This window comes from Salvelinus namaycush, chromosome 20 (genome assembly GCF_016432855.1).
Source record: "Salvelinus namaycush isolate Seneca chromosome 20, SaNama_1.0, whole genome shotgun sequence".
In the NCBI taxonomy this organism is placed as follows: Eukaryota; Metazoa; Chordata; class Actinopteri; order Salmoniformes; family Salmonidae; genus Salvelinus; species Salvelinus namaycush.
The window spans coordinates 8511662-8531634 of NC_052326.1; the positions used below are offsets into that span (position 1 = coordinate 8511662).

Genomic DNA, 19973 nt, shown 5'->3' on the forward strand with positions numbered 1-19973 from the left:
TATCTTTGCAAGGGAGTAGCCAAGGAGCTTGGCTATTTTTTATATTTCTCCAGGGCTCTTATTGTGCTTTAGAGTTTCCTCCACATTGAAAACGGACATGTACTGCAATGCTTCGATGTTGTCCAGCAGTCTCACCCTCAACTCATTAGTGAGGGAGAAGGTTGAAGGTTACACACCGCTTTCGGACATTGTTTTCATCCTCAGGCGCAAGGTGGAGCTTAGTTGCCTTTGACTCAAAAAGGTAACCAAGGTACGTTTTGGGACTGATGTATCCATCTATTGGCCCTTTGAGTACATCAACATTTGCCAGTGGATTCAGTACCCTGCTGCTCACAGACTTGATCGGGCTAACCAAGCTGTCAAGTAGCTTAAGAGGATCTACTTGCTCTACCCTCAAAAGCCTTGATGGCCAACTGTACCTCACCGAGCACTGACTTCAAAAAGTCAGATACAATATGTTTTGAGGATCACTGTACATGGAGTATAAAACCTCAGCCATGTAGCAGTGTTCACTGGACTTGGTGACTGCGAAATGCAGCCTAAGCTCCTCCCACTGGTCCAAAATGCGTGAAACCGCGGGTTCAATGGAGAGCCAACATGTGGCACACCTTGGTTATCTGTAAAGGTTTCTCCCCACAGTTGATGGTCTCATATATGGCCTTGTAGGCCTCCCTGCGCTTTGGAGACACTGAAAACCAGTTATAAGTCTCTCGTACCAAGTACTCCACACTACGGGGGATGGTGTCATTGGAAGCATGACTTACAGCAAGCTGCAGAGAGTGGCACACACAGCGAATAAGAACCAGATATTTGAGGTCATACTCCTCCTTCAGCACTTTATGGACCCCATTGTTAATCCCCGTCATAACAGAGGCATTGTCAGTCCCTATCCCCAGGAGTTTCTCTTTTTTAAGACAACACTTCGAGGAAAGCCACAACAGCACGGGTTATTTGGCATCTCCTCCCTCCAACTCAGCAAGTGCCAGAAATGTTGATACAGTTGTCTGCTTGGTGTCACTAAAGTACCTTATCACAACCCCCAGGTACTTAGAAACACTTACATCTGTGGACTCATCAAGGAGGAGGCTGAAACGCTGGTCACTCACATCTGCGACCAACTTTTTCAGAAAGTATGGTGCTAGAACACCATTAATCATTTCTGTGCATTTTGAAGTGGGTAGCAGCAGTGGAGTCTGAGAAAGCAGCTCTACATGCTTCTCCAATGTGATCACATGCCAGCATGGACCAGTATTCAGCGATAGCTAATGCCATGGTGGCCTCAGCCTTTTTTGCAGAGTCAATTTTTTTAACCATAAATGGCAGCTTGTTTTGGGTGGAACTGTTATAAGGCTTTGCCTTTTGAGTATGCTTTTGAGTTGTCATGTGTTTTTTTACATCACTAAGTTTGTTCATAGAAATCAGCCTTACAACACAGGCAGTATGCCCGTGTATCATCTCCAATAAACGGCTTCAACCAGCCTTTGAATGCAGGGTTTGATTCCCACTCCTTTCTGTATTTTTGAGTGTACAGTTTAGACTGAGACATGATGAGCTAGCCAGCTAGATGTTTAGCTTATGTCACAGAGAGGCACACACACAGTGGACAAGGTGAGTGACTGTGGCTGTGTGAGTCAAATGCAGTGATTTATTTTAGACCAAAAATATTTTACATTTACATCCCGCCCTGAATGTAAGCCAGGGCGGGATCAGCCAGCTGCGGCTTCCCGCATCCGCGATTCATTTGCAGTCTGGACGCGGAGGGGTGAACATCTGCTCTGACTGGTCCGCCTGTGAGTGCTTTGGGACGGGGTGGGGCCCACGGCAGCAACCGCTGCTCGTTGAGAAGAGTAAGAACGATACGTGCTTTCACGTCAGTCTCCAAAAGTCTCCAATAACACCAGAAAAAGTTGCTAGATTTGTCGCTAGTCGATTTTTTTGAAAATGTGTCGCTAGACGGGTCTGAATACTCGCTAAATAAAGTCGCTACGTTGGGAACACTGCTTGCCACAGCACTGACAATTGTGGTACATTAAAGCATATGATTGGTCTAGTTATGTAAGGGATCAAGGGGATTGGATGCATGTTTTAAAGATACGCCCCTCAAGATTAGAGTGGATCTGATTGGAGAGACAATGTTCTCTGCTGAGTTTATAAAACTGTAAAAAGAGCAGCACGGTAGGGCTGTTTAATGTACAATGCTGTCAACAAAATTAGGTTGACGTTACTCCCGTCCCTATTGCAGAATGCAGCCTTTTGACAGCATGTACTAAAGTACATTTAATCCACATTTGCATTAGTCCCCTCGTTTGTTGATTGGCGTTTAGGCTGACAACAAAAAGGCAGCAGACAGACCTACAGTATGTTTTAGCAGGGACGTTTGGTAGTATGACCTGATTTGTAACTATGAAAATAATTTTGTCAACAGATTGTGAACCAAAAAGTGTACATTTGATTCTAGAGGGGGACAATAAATAGAAAAATAACTTGGTTCGGGTGTTGGGTTAGATTTATGGCATCTTGTCTTCAGGAGAGTTTATAATCTATTTACTTTATTTAGTCTGATCAGTGGAACAATTATCATTAACAATGGGCTAACATATAGGGTAATTACTCTGCTTGTCAACAAGAACACCACTGTTACTCCCATTGTAATCACATATTTTAAATTTGGTATGGCGACAGTTTTGAATAAGTCATACAATAAGCATTGGAAATATAATTAGACTTTTTAGGGGGACTCACAACTCAAACACATCATATTTCGTCTATGTAGAGTAAGATGACGACAAGGATCTTCAACTAGTAGGCATAAACTACCTGAATACTGATATTAATTTGTTGGGGGATTTTTATTGTTATAAGAAGAACATTTAAAACACCCAGCACTTAAACATAGATCAGGCGTGGCCAACCCTCCTGTAGAGCAAGCAGGAATTTCTTCAATTTTTAAAGGGATAGTAACCCAAATTACAAAATGTTAGTGTCTAAAATACATATTTTCTGATTACTACATGATTCCATATGTGTAATTTCATAGTTTTGATGTCTTCACTATTATTCTACGAAGTAGAAAATAGTAAAAATAAAGAAAACCCTTGAATGAGAAGGTGTGTCCAAACTTTTGACTGGTACTGTATACATCATTGGGTAAAACAATCTCAAAGAGTCGCAAGATTGAAAGAATTGCACGCAAACGCATGCACGCACACACACAACACAGCTTGGAGCTTTATGTCCAAGTTTGGTACTCTATTGCTATGGGGGAGCTTCTCTCCGACTCAACCTTGAAGTCCTACATGGCGCATACACTATAGATGCCAGGGAAACCATATTCTGATTTCATCATGCGTCTTGTGATTTGGGGATGGAGGATTTTAAATACAACATTCTATCAAATAACATTGTGTGACAGTGACATAACAGCTCTCCCCTCACTTCTAATAGACTACACACAGAACAGAGGACAGGACAGCGTAACACGTGTCCGAGGAGGCAATGATACAAAGAGGGAGTGAAAAAGAAACACAGAGAGATGGGTAGAAAGAAAAAGATTTTAAATAAGTTAAAAGGGGCAGGATAAGCAAATACAAAACTCCCCGGCCCTCTACCCCCTCTCTCTTTCTGTGTGATTGAATTAGAGAGAAAAGGTGGACATCAAAAGGTTGTATCGTCATTCTCATAAGGGACACACCATTCTGAGAAGAATCCACCTGATTGGGCATGGAACCTGCCAGTCATTCCTAAACGGTTCCTGTCACTAGGGGCAGTGTTCTAATCAGTGAGAAAAGGGTGGGTGGGGCTATGTGCTCTATTATAATAGCGGCTTCTAGGCAGTATTACTGTGTGCATAGTATCATTTATTTACAAGAGTGCAGCCTTATTTACATATGTAAAACACTGGCAGGCATAACAACAGCGTACAGATTGACTGTGGAGACAGAACGTTTGTCATAGAAGGGCAGAGGTGATTTACACTGTTGGGTTTCCTACTGAATTCGATCCAAAAGGAGGTAAAATAACATCTGGCTATACACTACCAACCTAAAATCATAAATAGATGTTTGAAGGTACCAGTGGTTTGTTAAATTAAATAATGTGGTTGATTGTTTTTGCCATATTGAACTGAGCACCTTTTCCAGGAATTTATTAAATAAGATACTTTTTTGCAAACAATGTGAAAATCTGATGCTAACTTAACAGATATTCTAAAACACACAAACAGTAGATACAATATTACAAAGTAATTTCCCCAGTTCGGCCCAGAGACCAAAACACAGACAATATAACATAATACAGCAACCTGGAGGGTGGGGTCGGTCACCTTTAACCCTTGACCTCTAACCCGAGAGTGTCCCCAGAAATGAACGACGGCAGACACTTGAATGTCGTGGTTTCCCGTTTGTTTGTTTGTTAAATAGTCCGGGGAGTTGATAGTCCTCACACAAGGTTGTGTGCTCTGGCAGGAAGTTGCCTCTAAGATAAGCTCAACCTACTCCCAGATCCTAACCTAAACCATTAGGGGAGGAAACGCATCACTGGCCCGAGTTCAATGTCTACATGCCACTTCCTCCTCAACACAATTCCATAAGAGAAGGAGGCGAGATTATCAATGACGTCACCCTAGTTCCCTCAGGACTCCATCTCATCTCCGTCGAATGGCAGGGGCTCGAAGCTGCAAACCTCCTCATAGGTCAACCCTGAGAGAAAGAGAGAGATCAGAAGTGGCCGGAGTAGACGTCTACCTAGTTTAGTGCGAGTACCATGTTATGTTACACCTAAATGGTTTTATCATCTTCCCTCCACACACGGAGCCATCCCCCCCCCCCCCCCCCCCCCTCTTCACATACTTTTCCACTCCTCTATCTCCAGCTCACGGCTCTCAAAGCTCTGGTCGTATGGCTCAGACTCTGGTTCATCGTCTGGGTCGTGGTACTGGGAGAAGTAGGGGTGGGCCAGGGTCTCTGACGCTGTGATCCGCTTATCAGTGTCCAGAACCAACATCTTCTCTAACAGATCCACCGCTGGAAGGGGGAGAGAGAGAGAAAGAGAGAGAGAGAGAGAGAATGTAAACGGAGTGTCTGTTTAGACAGTGTGAATGTGTGTGTTGGTGAGACACTAGACAGACTACCCCATTATTACCTAGTGGGTTAGCGCCAACGAACACATCAGCAAAGTTCCTCTTGGGCATCTGGGGAAGGGAGTTAATGTAGTTTCTGGCCTGTTAGAGAGATACACAGAACAGTTCAACACATACTGGATGGGGAAAACACAGGTGACTTCAACACTTGAACTGCTTCTGAAATCAACCGACACCACACGTCGGCAGTGAAGACAGATGACTTCTGTACACTTAGGGCTCGAATCCTAACTTGAGACCAGAATGTGTAAATCCCGCATTGATGCCAATAGGAGACTCAGTTACGTGCCCTGTGTATCAAGCATCTCAGTGTAGGCGTGCTGATTTAAGATCAGTTTAGCCTTTTACATCACATTGAATAGGATTACATGGTCAGGGGGAACCTGATCGTAGATCAGAACGCCTACTCTGAGACGCTTGATAAATGGCCCCATAGAGCACATCTAAAGGGTTATAAAGAATACTGCAGTCTGGAGCTGTAGTTTGGAAGAGAACCGCTGTACACAACGACCAAACACATCATATACCATCAGGACACTCCAGATCACAGAGGGGCAAGGCCAGAAAAAGTAGTCAGGAATTAGGGATTGCAAAGCACTCTGGAAAGTGGTGAGATTACGTCAGAGATGCATGTCAGACAAAAAGCAGTCGGGTGCAGAGAGTAGGGGAGGGTTGGAAGAGCTCTGTGGGGCCTAACAAAAGACTGGGGGCATCATAGAGATCCATTTAAATTACTAGAGGGGCTATGTCATAAACCTTCAAAATTCCAGGATGGGGTAGCCATATTGGTCAGGGAGAAATCCAAACCAGTCTAATCGGAAAGGATGGCAGTAGAGGCATAATCCTGATTTTACTTATGCAGGAAAATAAAGGAAGACGTGATATCAGAAATTGTGTAATAGAATTTAACCTAAAATATTGTCATACAATCATAAATACAGTTCATACGGTTTTATATGCATTTTCTGTATAAATAGTATCTAAAATATAAGTCAACTACCATAAATGTCAACATTTTTGTTTTCCTGGAAAAACAATTTGGGACCCTGGGAAGGACATCTCATAGTGTCTCACCTCGTGGCTGGGCATCCGGCTAATGACAGAGTCCGGGGGCGTTCCTGTCAGCCTCATGATCTGCTGCAGCTGGTTAATATCTACAGCAGCCCAGGGTCAAGGGTCATACTGTCACACAGGTGAGAGGGTCACAGGGATGTCAAAGTGTCCCTAAACTAAATACTGAATAATTTTGTTTCGTGGGGGAGAAGGGGGGGAAAAGGAGAAGATAAGGGGATGAGAGGGAAGGGTAAAAGTTGACATGCTGTATGAGGTATTATTGAATAGAGACACAACAACATGCTTTTAGAACAAAGCCAGCAGAGGAACGAGTGTCAGAAGAACAGAGCAACTCAAGACGAGAGGGCTCAAGGGGGCAGCTCTACTCAATGACAACTAGGTCAAGGTTCTCTTGGCTTCTGAAACAGCAGCCCATGTAGCTGTAAGTACACAGGAAGTGGGGTTGATTTACAGTGGCTATATAATGGCACGACAGGAAGAGAGTATAGTAGTAGTAGCAGCTCAATAAGGAGGTTGTTATAGAAACGGGCGAGGGCGGAGTGGAACAGAACATGGTGGAACACGACGGAACACTCACAGACTCAGGAGATTTTTCATCAAGAGCTCAGGTTCCGGGGTTCCCATGAGGATCATTATAAGCTTCAACTGACCAATGTCTATACCATACCAACATCAAGGGAAAACTGAGGGATGGGATGGAAGGAGGGTGAGAATGAAGGGATGGGAGGGTAGGGTAGGGAAAAATAGGAGGGAGAAGTAGGAGGAGGGATACTTCTATGAGAACCTCAGACATATACTACCTGGTTTGCCCATGCATGCAGTTAGTTATTTAGCTAAGTGCACACTTCAACTGGGTGTAGGGGACAGGGGTCAATATGGAATTGGGCCATGACAACAAGTGCTACACTTTTCTATGTCACCATGACAACAGTGAAAGGATACGGTCGGTGCCGGGAAATAACGTCCTTCCGGTTAGGAGCTCCGCCATTATGCAGCCCACCGACCAGATGTCAACTACAACAAAACAACACTGTTAGTGTTCAGCTAGAAACACATATCCGTAAAATCATTTGGTATAACCATTAACTGCAAAATTATTTTTTGGGGGTGTAAAAAAATACAATAAAACCTGGCCTATGGAATATACAGTATATTACTTATAGGTCACACCTGTCATATTGCAGAGATAGTGTAATATACAGTGGATTCGGAAAGTATTCAGACCCCTTCACTTTTTCAACATTTTGTTACATTACAGCCTTATTCTAAAATGGATTAAAACAGTTTTTTCTCATCAATCTACACACAATACCCCATAATGACAAAGCAATAACAGTTTTTTCGAAATGTTGGCAAATTTATATTTTAAAAAAAACCTGAAATATCACATTTACATAAGTTTTCAGACACTACTCAGTACTTAGTTGAAGCACCTTTGGCAGCGATTACAGCCTCGAGTCTTCTTGGGTATGACGCTACAAGCTTGGCACACCTGTATTTGAGGAGTTTCTCCCATTCTTCTCTGTAGATCGTCTCAAAACCCACTTCTTCATTGTCTTGGCTGTGTGTTTAGGGTTGTTGTCCTTGTGGAAGGTGATCCTTCGCCCCAGTCGGAGATCCAGAGCACTCTGGAGCAGGTTTTAATCAAGGATCTCTCTGTACTTTGCTCTGTTCATCTTTCCCCTGATCCTGACTAGTCTCCTAGTCCCTACCATTGAAAAACATCCCCAAAGCATGATGCTGCCACCACCATGCTTCACCGTAGGGATGGTGCTAGGTTTCCTCTAGACATGACGCTTGGCATTAGGGCCAAAGAGTTCAATCTTGGTTTCATCAGACCAGAGAATCTTGTATCTCATGGTCTGAGAGTCCTTTAGGTGCCTTTTGGAAAACTCCAAGCGGGCTGTCATGTGCCTTTTACTGAGGAGTGGCTTCCGTCTGGCCACTCTACCATAAAGGCCTGATTAGTGGAGTGCTGCAGAGATGGGAGAAACTTCAACTAGCTTTTTCAAACAGAAATTTGCATCCTGTAGCTCTTACACCAAAATGTTTTGGGACACTAAAGTCCATGGAGAATAAGAGCACCTCCTCCCAGCTGCCCACTGCACTGAGGCTAGGAAACACTGTCACCACCGATAATCGAGAATTTCAATAAGCATTTCTCTACGGCTGGCCATGCTTTCCTCCTGGCTATCCCAACAAACAGCTCCGTACCCCCCGCAGCTACTTGCCCAAGCCTCCCCAGCTTCTCCTTCACCCAAATCCAGATAGCAGATGTTCTGAAAGAGTTGCAAAACCTGGACCCGTACAAATCAGCTGGGCTAGACAATCTGGACCCTCTCTTTCTAAAATTATCCGCCGCCATTGTTGCAACCCCTATTACCAGTCTGTCCAACCGCTGTTTCGTGTCGTCCGAGATCCCAAAAGATTGGAAAGCTGCCGCGGTCATCCCCCGCTTCAAAGGGGGTGACACTCCAGACCCAAACTGTTAGACCTATATCCATCCTGCCCTGCCTTTCTAACTAGTCTTCGAAAGCCAAGTTAACAAACAGATCACCAACCATTTCGTATCCCACCGTACCTTCTCCGCTGTGCAATCTGGTTTCCTAGCTGGTCACGGATGCACCTCAGCCACGCTCAAGGTACTAAACGATATCATAACCGCCATTGATAAAAGACAGTACTGTGCGGCCGTCTTCATCGGCCTGGCCAAGGCTTTCGACTTTGTCAATCACCGTATTCTTATTGGCAGACTCAACAGCCTTGGTTTCTCAAATAACTGCCTCGCCTGGTTCACCAACTACTTCTCAGACAGAGTACAGTTGGTCAAATCGGAGAGCCTGTTGTCCGTACCTCTGGCAGTCTCTATGGGGGGTACCACAGGGTTCAATTCTTGGGCCAACTCTTTTCTCTATATATATAAACAATGTCCCTCTTGATGCGGGTGATTCCTTGATCCACCTCTACGCAGACGACACCATTCTGTATACATCTGGCCCTTCTTTGGACACTGTGTTAACAAACCTCCAAACGAGCTTCAATGCCATACAACACTCCTTCCGTGGCCTCCAACTGCTCTTAAACGTTAGTAAAACTAAATGCATGCTTTTCAACCGATCGCTGCCCGCACCCGTCCACCCGACTAGCATCACTACTCTGGACGGTTCTGACTTAGAATATGTGGACAACTACAAATACCCAGGTGTCTGGCTAGACTGTAAACTCTCCTTCCAGACTCATATTAAACATCTCCAATCCAAAATTAAATCTAGAATCGGCTTCCTATTTTGCAACAAAGCCTCCTTCACTCATGCTGCCAAACATACCCTAGTAAAACTGACTACCCTACTGATCCTCGACTTCGGCGATGTCATTTACAAAATAGCCTCCAACACTCTACTCAGCAAATTGGATGCAATCGATCACAGTGCCATCCGTTTTCTCACCAAAGCCCCATATACCACCCACCACTGCGACCTGTATGCTCTCGTCGGCTGGCGCCCGCTACATATTAGTCGCCAGACCCCCTGGCTCCAGGTCATCTATAAGTCTTTGCTAGGTAAAGCTCCGCCTCATCTCAGCTCACTGGTCACCATAACAACACCCACCCGTAGCACGCGCTCCAGCAGGTATATTTCACTGGTCATCCCCAAAGCCAACACCTCCTTTGGCCGCCTTTCCTTCCAGTTCTCTGCTGCCAATTACTGGAACAAATTGCAAAAATCACTGAAATTGGAGACTTATATCTCCCCCACTAACTTTAAGCATCAGCTATCTGAGCAGATAACCGATCGCTGCTGCTGTACACAGCCCATCTGTAAATAGCCCATCCAACTACCTCATCCCCATATAGTTATTGTTCTTTTTTTTCTCTTTTGCACACCAGTATTTCTACTTGCACATCATCATCTGCACATTATCACTACAGTGATAATTTGCTAAATTGTAATTACTTCGCTACTATGGTCTATTTGTTGCCTTACGCCATTTGCACACACTGTATATAGACTTTTTCTATTGTGTTATTGACTGTACATTTGTTTATTCCCTGTTGTTTGTGTCGCACTGCTTTGCTTTATCTTGGCCAGGTCGCAGTTGTAAATGAGAACGTGTTCTCAACTGGCCTACCTGGTTAAATAAAGGTGAAATAAAATAAAAACTTCCATAAGGACAACCATCTCCACAGGGGAACTCTGGAGCTCTATCAGAGTGACTATGGGGTTCTTGGTCACCTCCCTGACCTTGGCCCTTCTCCCCCAATTGCTCAGTTTGGCCGGGTGGCCAGCTCTAGAAAGAGTCTTGGTGGTTCCAAACTTTAGAATGATGGAGGTCACGGTGTTCTTGGGGACCTTCAATGCTGCAGAAACTTTTTGGTACCCTTCCCAAATCAAATAAAATGTTATCGGCCACATACACATGGTTAGCAGATGTTAATGCGAGTGTAGCGAAATGCTTGTGCTTCTAGTTCCGACAGTGCAGTAATGATTGAGTTGGAGGTGTGCATGGCCACGCAGTCGTGGGTGAACAGGGAGTACAGGAGGGGGCTGAGCACACACCCTTGTGGGCCCCAGTGTTGAGGGTCAGCGAAGTGGAGATGTTGTTTCCTACCTTCACCACATGTGCCTCGACACAATCCTGTCTCGGAGCTCTACGGATAATTCCTTCGACCTCATGGATTGGTTTTTGCTCTGCCATGCACTGCCAACTGCAGAACCTTATATAGACAGGTGTGTGCTTTTCCAAATCCTGTCCAATCAATTGACAATCAAGTTGTAGAAACCTCTCAAGGATGATCAATGGAAACAGGATGCACCTGAGCCTCATAGGAAAGGGTCAGAATACTTATGTACATTTTTTTTTTAACGGTTTTCACAGGGTATTGTGTGTAGATTGATGAGGAACCTTTTTTGTTTTATTCATTTTAGAATAAGGCTGTAACGTAACAAAATGTGGAAAAAATTAAGGGGTCTGAATACATTCTGAACGCACTCTATTATAGTATATTATTACCTGTCATGTTGTAGTGCATCCAGTTAAGCATGATCTCTGGGGCGCGGTACCACCTGGTTGCTACGTAACCCGTCATCTCATCATCAGTATGTCTTGCCAAACCAAAGTCCAGGATCTGACGGGTAGAAAGAGAGAGAGGGCAAAAGTGAGTGTGTGTGTATGCATGTGTGTGCACGAGAGATGGTTGTATGTATCAAAAGGTGTGGACTCAAGTCACATGACCTGGACTTGAGTTACACATTTCATAACTTCAAGACTTAACTTGATAGAAAATAAAATGACTTGAACTTGGAGCCTAAAGACTCGGGACTCGACTTGAATTGGCAACAGACAAACAGAGAACATAGGTATAAATATACAGGGGATAATGGGGAAGATGGGCGACACCTGGAGTGGGGTGGAGACAATCACAAAGACAGGTGAAACAGATCAGGGTGTGACAGTTATACCCTATAGGGTCCGGATATATACATGGTTAGGTTACCAGATTAGGAAAAACTGTGGGCCCAAAGGAAAACAATTTGCCCCACCACTCTGGGACCTGTTGTGCCACCTCGGACTGATTTGCTGTACAGCTATAGGATCGGTTGCAGTGCAAATGTAAAATTGTAGGGAGAGAGGACTGCCAAAATTAAATATGCAGCTCCAAAAAATGTTGGTGATCAAAAATATGAACTGTTTAAGTTGCAAGCTCACCAGCAATGGGGCATCAAGCAACAATTACTAGCATAGGCCTACTGGTCTTTTGGTATGAAATTGCTTGACATTTACCATTGACTTATGGAGCTTGCATTTGGAATTTGTTGTAAACATTAATTAGCACAATCAAAATATGTTGTAGACAAAATAATGAAAAGGGCTGTCTGGTAATCTCAATAAATAGAAAAATATTTATTGTTGAACAACACATTGCATGTATCGATAACTTTTTTACTTGACTTGAAAAAAAAACGTATGACTCAACTTGCTCTTAGAATCCACGGCTTGGCCTTGACTCGAGACGTTCTACTTGGGACTCAACATGAGACTCGGACCTTGCTTGTGACTCGAATAATAGTGACATCTTCCCACCCCTGGTATTTACAGTGCCTTTAGAAAAAAAGTGTTCATACCACTTGGCTTATTCCACATTTTGTTGTGTTAGAGACTGAATTTTCACACAATACCCCATAATGACAAAGTGAAAACATGTATTTTTTGTTGTTGTTTGTTTTGTATTCACACCCCTGAGTCAATACTTTGTAGAAGCACCTTTGGTAGAGATTACAGCTGGGATTCTTTCTGGGTAAGTCTCTAAGAGCTTTCCACACCTGGATTATACAACATTTGCTTCAAGCTCTGTCAAATTGGTTGTTGATCATTGCTAGACAACCATTTTCAGGTCTTGACATAGATTTTCAAGTTGATTTAAGTCAAAACTGTAACAGCCACTCAGGAATATTCAATGTCTTATTGGTAAGAAACTCCAGCGTATATTTGGCCTTGGGGTTTAGGTTATTGTCCTGCTGAAAGGTGAATTCATCTCCCAGTGTCTGGTCGAATGCAGACAACCAGGTTTCCTCTAGGATTTTGCATGTGCATGTCCATTATGTTTCTTTCCTATCCTGAAAAACTCCCCTGTCCTTAATGATTACAAGCATAACATGATGCAGCCACCACCACACTTGAAAATACGTAGAGTGTTACTCAGTAATTTGTTGAATTGGATTTGCCCCAAACATAATACTTTGCATTCAGGACAAAATGTTACATTTCTTTAACATATTTTTTGGTATTACTTTAGTGCCTTGTTGCAAACAGGATGCACGTCGTTTAATATTTGTATTCTGTACAGGCTTTTTTATTTTCACTCTGCCAATTAGGTTAATATTGTGGAGTAATAACTATGTTGTTGATCCATCCTCAGTTTTCTTCTATCACAGCCATTAAACTCTAACTGTTTTAAAGTCACCATTGGCCTCATGGTGAAATCCCTGAGCTGTTTCCTTCCTCTCTGGCAACTGAGTTAGGAAGGACTACTGTACTTTGTAGTGGCTGGGTGTATTGATACACCACACAAAGTGAAATTAATGACTTCACCATGCTCAAAAGGGTATTCAATGTTTGCATTTATTTTTATCCATCAACCAATAGGTTATCTTATTTGAAAGGCATTGGAAAACCTCCCTGGTCTTTGTGGTTGAATCTGTTTTGGACATTCTTCCTGACAGAGCTGGTGTAACTGAGTCAGATTTGTAGGCCTCCTTGCTCACACACACTTTTTCAGTTCTGCACACAGATTTTCTATAGGATTGAGGTCAGGGCTTTGTGATGGCCACCCCAATACCTTGACTTTGTTGTCCTTAAGCCATTTTGCCACAACTTTGGAAGTATGCTTGGGGTCATTGTCCATTTGGAAGACCCATTTGCGACCAAGCTTTAACTTCCTGACTGATGTCTTGAGATGTTGCTTCAATATATCCACATAATTTTCCTCCCTCATGATGCCATCTATTTTGTGAAGTGCACCAGTCCCTCCTGCAGCAAAGCACCCCACAACATGATGCTGAAACCCCCGTGCTTCACGGTTGGGATGTGTTCTTCGGCTTGCAAGCCTCCCCCTTTTTCCTCCAAACATAACGATGGTCATTATGGCCAAACAGTTCTCCAAAAGTATGATCTTTGTCCCCATGTGCAGTTGCAAACCGTAGTCTGGCTTTTTTATGGCAGTTTTGGAACAGTGGCTTCTTCCTTGCTGAGCGGCCTTTCAGGTTATGTCGATATAGGACTCGTTTTTACTGTGGATATAGATACTTTTGTACCCGTTTCCTCCAGCATCTTCACAAGGTCCTTTGCTGTTGTTCTGGGATTGATTTGCACTTTTCACACCAAAGTACATTCCTCTCTAGGAGACAGAACGCGTCTCCTTCCTGAGCGGTATGACGGCTGCGTGGTCCCATGTTGTTTATACTTGCGTACTATTGTTTATACAGATGAACGTGGTACCTTCAGGCGTTTGGATATTGCGCCCAAGGATGAACCAGACTTGTGGAGGTCAACAATTTATTTTCTGAGGTTTTGGCTGATTTCTTTTGATTTTCCCATGATGTCAAGCAAAGAGGCACTGAGTTTGAAGGTAGGTCTTGAAATACATCCACAGGTACACCTCCAATTGACTCAAATTATGTCAATTAGACTAACAGAAGCTTCTAAAGCCATGACATCCTTTTCTGGAATTTTCCAAGCTGTTTAAAGGCAGCTTAGTGTAAGTAAACTTCTGACCCACTGGAATTGTGATAGTGAATTATAAGTGAAATAATCTGTCTGTAAACAATTGCCGGAAAAATTACTTGTGTCATGCACAAAGTAGATGTCCTAACCGATTTGCCAAAACTATAGTTTGTTAACAAGAAATTTGTGGAGTGGTTGAAAAACAAGTTTTTATGACTCCAACCTAAGTATACGTAAACTTCCGACTTCAACTTTATATATATAAAAATAACCAGTCAAAAGTTTGGACACACCTACTCATTTTTTACTATTTTCTACATTGTAGAATAATAGTGAAGACATCAAAACTATGAAACACAAAAAAGTGTTAAACAAATCAAAATATATTTATATATTTGAGATTCTTCAAAGTAGCCACCCTTTGCCTTGATGACAGCACACTCTTGGCATTCTCTCAACCAGCTTCACCTTGAATGCTTTTACAACAGTCTTGAAGGAGTTCCCACATATGCTGAGCACTTGTTGGCTGCTTTTCCTTCACTCTGCAGTCCGACTCATCCCAAACCATCTCAACTGGGTTGAGGTTGGGGGATTGTGGAGGCCAGGTCATCTGATGCAGCACTCCATCACTCTCTTTCTTGTTCAAAAAGCTCTTACACAGCCTGGAGGTGTGTTGAGTCATTGCGCCCAAGTTTAATTCTCCTGGCAAAGGTAACCAGGTTTTTAGCTAAAATGTACACTGGTACTTGGTAAAGTTCATGATGCCATTGTCCTTAACAAGGGCCCCGGGACCAGTGGACACAAAATATCCCCATAACAGCAAAGATCCACCACCATATTTTACAGTACGGACGAGTATTTTCTGCATATGCAATGTTCTTTCGAAGGCCAAACCCACCACCGGTGTACGTGGCCAAATACGTATATTTTCATGTCATATGACCATAGCACTGGTTCCAATCCAAGTGCCAATGCCGTTTAGCAAACTCCAAGCGGTGCTCTGCTTAGATGACGTGAAAGTAAAGCCCTTTGGCCATGCACACAAATGGTGGGTTTGGCCTTCGATAGAACATCGCATATGCAGAAAATAGCTCAATACAGTGGGCAGACTGTAGCATTCTGCAAGTAGCAACTTGATGAGCAGCCCACCACTTCAGGCGTGCATTTCCACCAGTCTGAACGAAATATCTAACAACTGTAATTGATCGAGTTATACTGTACGTTTCATGTTGGTGACTGTCGTGTTGAAAATACTGTATAAAATAAAATCTCTTCCAAGCTGGAGAGGAGAAGCAGTTCAGGGTAGTTGAACCATCCCTTTTAGTTAGGCAGACTGGTATAATGGGTCGAAAAACTTTCCTCACCTTGAGCTCACAGTCCTCATTCACTGCCAAGTTACTGGGCTTCAGATCCTGTGGAGGGGAAGGAGAGAGGTTAGAATAAAGGCAGGTACTGAGTATACACTAACACTGTCAGGTATTCCTGTTTTCACCCTCCGACAACTGCAAGCATCTTGACGTAAAGATCGACGTACAGTACCAGTCAAAAGTTTGGACACACCTACTCATTCAAGGGTTTTTCTTTGTTTTTCTACAACGTAGAATAATAGTGAAGACATCGAAACTATGAAATAACACATATGGAATCATGGAGTAACCAACAAAGTGTTAAACAAATCAAAATGTATTTTAGATTTGAGATTCTTCAAAGTAGCCACCCTTTGCCCTGATGACATCTTTGCACACTCTTATTCTACAATGTAGAAAATAGTAAATACAATTTTTAAAAACTTGAATGAGTAGGTGTGTCCAAACGTTTGACTGGTACTGTAAGTTTGATGTAACTTACTCTGTGGATGATGTCTGCTGAATGGATATACTGCAAAAACAAAAACAGACAACTATTTACAACTGCATACCTATGAAAACCTATACCTGCACCTATGAAAACACACACACACACACACACACACACACACACAAACACACGCCTACCTTGAGACCCCGGAGGATCTGGTATATGAGGAACTGAACGTGGTCGTCCGTCAGTTTCTGACACTTGACGATATTGTTGAGGTCCGCCCCCATCAGGTGGGTCACCAGGTACCTGCCAATCACAACCCCAAAAAAGTAATGGCAAAATTTGTATGATTGCAGGAAATGTGCTTTAAAACAGTGCATTGGCCACCCACAACCGCTGCTGAAAAAAATCAGAGGGGAAACACAATTGGTGTAGAGAGAGATGTCTCTACCAGTACTACAAATTACAAGCAGTAAACACCGCTAAGTGCTTTACAGCTCATGTAGGGTGAACCAGGGATAGTTATATATATATCTCACATCTCACATTCACGAGTTTCAGAGGAAGATTCTTTGTTTCTGGCCATTTTGAGCCTGGGGTACTCAACTAGTCTAAAGAAGGCAAGTTTTATTGCTTCTTTAAATCAGAATAACAGTTTTCAGCTGCCTTTTAAAATGATAAACTTGGATTAGCTAACACAACGTGCCATTGGAACACAGGAGTGACGGTTGCTGATATTGGGCCTCTGTAGATATTCCATTAAAAATCTGACGTTTCCAGCTACAATAGTCATTTACAACATTAACAATGTCTACACTGTATTTTTTTTAATCAATTGTGTTATGTTAATGGGAAAAAATAGCTTTCTTTTATAAACAAGGGCATTTTTAAGTGACCCGAAACTTTTCAATGGTAGTGAGTGTGAGAGTGAGTGAGTGAGTGAGTGAGTGAGTGAGTGAGTGAGTGAGTGAGTGAGTGAGTGAGTGAGTGAGTGCTCCTATCCTAGCCCAATGAGAAATTAAGGTTAGTACCTCTGTGTTCTACACACATTAATACTTGGAAGCCACAGACATGTGTGTCCTTATAAAAAAAAAAAGTGGCAATTTCATACAGCGCTAAATGGAAGTTAAGATCCATCAAAAGCAGGTAACGTATTTGGTAATGGCATGGATTTTAAGAGCGGAAGTGCAACCTATCCAGCCGTGACATACAGTGCCCATGGAATCTCGTATTTAAAAACGATTGGTTCCCCCGCCCCATTTTGTTTAATTTTATTAAAACCAAGCATATCCTACCCCCCCCCCCTCTAATCAAGGCAGGTTTAGCAGCTTTGCATATGTGCGTCATTTTATCCTGGCCATGCATTAGCCAAGTAGCCTATGAGTAAACATGTTTTAAAAATGGCCTACTGAGTGTGCCCTGAAATATTTGAGGTTTCATGATTCACAATTCACATACCTGCATACTTTATTTCGCTTGTTCAAGTAGGCAATCCATCCCCATTTTCAGATGCGCTCCTCCAACCTATTCAGTCCTCTTATAATGCCATATCGATAGCCAATTGTTTTTTGAGAATGTGCCTCGGAATGACACTAATTACTACTCTCCTGTCATTTGTATAGACGTGCAAATGTTGTACGTAAAGACATTTAGGACTGTGTGCACACAGTGCCATGGAACAAGAGATGTTATTTAAGATATCATGCTTCTGACTCCATCCTATTTAGAAATATTGTTGTCATTTTAAAAACAGATTGTTTTTATTTTATAAAATGAAACGAAAAACAAGAAATCGTAGCCTCCACTCAATGAAGGCTGTTTTTTTTTTTGTCATGCCAAATAGCAGACTTTCAATAAAGGGTTTGGCTCGTGAGAGTGCTTTGAAATAACTATTAATCACCAAAGCTTTAGTGAAAGATCAAGTTTGGGAGCAGCAAAACAGTGAGTGGACGTCCCCTTTTTATCATTATTTTAGCCAGCTCCCATTATTCTTTATTTTTGATGTGCGTAAAAGCCTCAATAGTCTTAATAGTATACGCCCACGGGGAGCAATTATGGTGCCTGTAACTGTATTTAAACATAGACAATTTAAAACAAGTTGTTTTATTTTGATTCGAATTTGATTCGAATGATTAACTCTCATTTTAAGCCTCATCAATAGTGCATTTAATCTGGCTTATTCACAACGTTTGGCATATCCATGGCTCAGACATTAAAGACATAACGCAATTTCAAGTGAATTCGGAAAGTATTCAGACCCTTTTACTTATTCCACATGTTGTTACGTTGCAGCCTTATTCTAAAATGGATTACGTTGATATTTTTCCTCCTCAATCTACACACAACAGCCCATAATGACAAAGCGAAAACGGGGTTTTAGACTTTTTCGCAAATGTAGTCAAAATTAAAAACAGATACCTTATTTACATTAGTATTCAGACCCTTGGCTAGGAAACTTGAGCTAAGGTAGATCCTGTTCCAGTTGATCCTCCTTGAGATGTTTCTACAACTTGATTGGAGTGCACCTGTGGTAAATTCAATTGATTGGACATGATTTGGAAAGGCACACACCTCTCTATATAAGGTCCCACAGTTGACAGTGCATGTCAGAGCAAAAACCAAGCCATGAGGTCGAAGGAATTTTCTCGGAGCTCTACGGACATGATTGTGTCGAGGCATAGATCTGGGGAAGGACACCAAAACAGCATCGAACGGTTCCCAAGAACACCGTTGCCTCCATCATTCTTAAACAGAAGACGTTTGGAACCACCATGACTCTTCCTAGGGCTGAGCAATCGGGGGAGAAGGGCCTTGGTGTCAGGGAGCTGACCAAGAACCCGATGGTCTCTCTGATAGAGCTAGAGTGTTCCTCTGTGGAGATAGAATGTTCTTCCAGAAGGACAACCATCTCTGCAGCACTCCACAAATCAGGCCTTTATGGTAGAGTTGCCAGACGGAAGCCACTCCTCAGTAAAAGGCACATGACAGCCAGCTTGGACTTTTCCAAAAGGCACCTAAAGACTCTCAGACCATGAGAAACAAGATTGTCTGGTCTGATGAAACTTGGCCTGAATGCCAAGCGTCACGCCTGGAGGAAACCTGGCACCATCCCTACGGTGAAGCATCATGCTGTGGGGATGTTTTTCAGCGGCAGGGACTGAGAGACTAGTCAGGATTGAGGGAAAGATGAATGGAGCAAAGTGCAAAGAGATCCTTGACGAAAACCTGCTCCATAGCGCTCAGGACCTCAGACCGGGGCGAAGGTTTACCTTCCAACAGGACAACAACCCTAAGCACACAGCCAAGACAACACAGGAGTGGCTTCGGGACAAGTCTCTGAATGTCCTTGAGTGGCCCAGCCAGTGCCCAGAATTGAATCCAATCAAACATCTCTGGAGAGACCTGAAAATAGCTGTACAGTGACACTCCACATCCAACCTGACAGAGCTTGAGAAAATCTGCAGAGAAGAATGGGAGAAACTCCCTAAATACAGGTGTGCCAAGCTTGTAGAGTCATACCCAAGAAGACTAAGCTGTAATTGCTGCCAAAGGTGCTCCAACAAAATACTGAGTAAAGGGTCTAAATACTTATGTAAATGTGCTATTTCAGCTTTTTATTTTAAATAACTTGCAAAATTTCCCAAAAACTGTTTTTGCTTTGTCATTATGGGGTATTGTGTGTAGATTGCTGACGATTGTTTATGTAATCCATTTTAGAATAAGGCTGTAACAAAATGTGGAA

General features: G+C 42.8%; 1 protein-coding gene across 3 annotated transcripts in view; it reads right to left on the reverse strand.

Annotated features, from left to right (window-relative positions):
* Positions 1-3851: 3851 nt before the first annotated feature.
* Positions 3852-19973, reverse strand: part of LOC120065006 (mitogen-activated protein kinase 14A-like) — a 39785-nt gene continuing 23663 nt past the window's right edge. For 2 of the 3 annotated variants that reach the window (XM_039015640.1, XM_039015643.1), the window contains 9 exons: positions 16426-16537; positions 16280-16309; positions 15796-15843; positions 11222-11336; positions 7154-7225; positions 6212-6291; positions 5140-5218; positions 4848-5021; positions 3852-4697 (listed from right to left, as the gene is read on the reverse strand). In XM_039015640.1, the coding sequence (XP_038871568.1) occupies positions 4630-4697; positions 4848-5021; positions 5140-5218; positions 6212-6291; positions 7154-7225; positions 11222-11336; positions 15796-15843; positions 16280-16309; positions 16426-16537 (778 nt within the window). In that variant the 3' untranslated portion in view covers positions 3852-4629. The remainder of the gene's footprint in view (positions 4698-4847; positions 5022-5139; positions 5219-6211; positions 6292-7153; positions 7226-11221; positions 11337-15795; positions 15844-16279; positions 16310-16425; positions 16538-19973) is intronic. The other variant, XM_039015642.1, reaches the window with a different exon arrangement.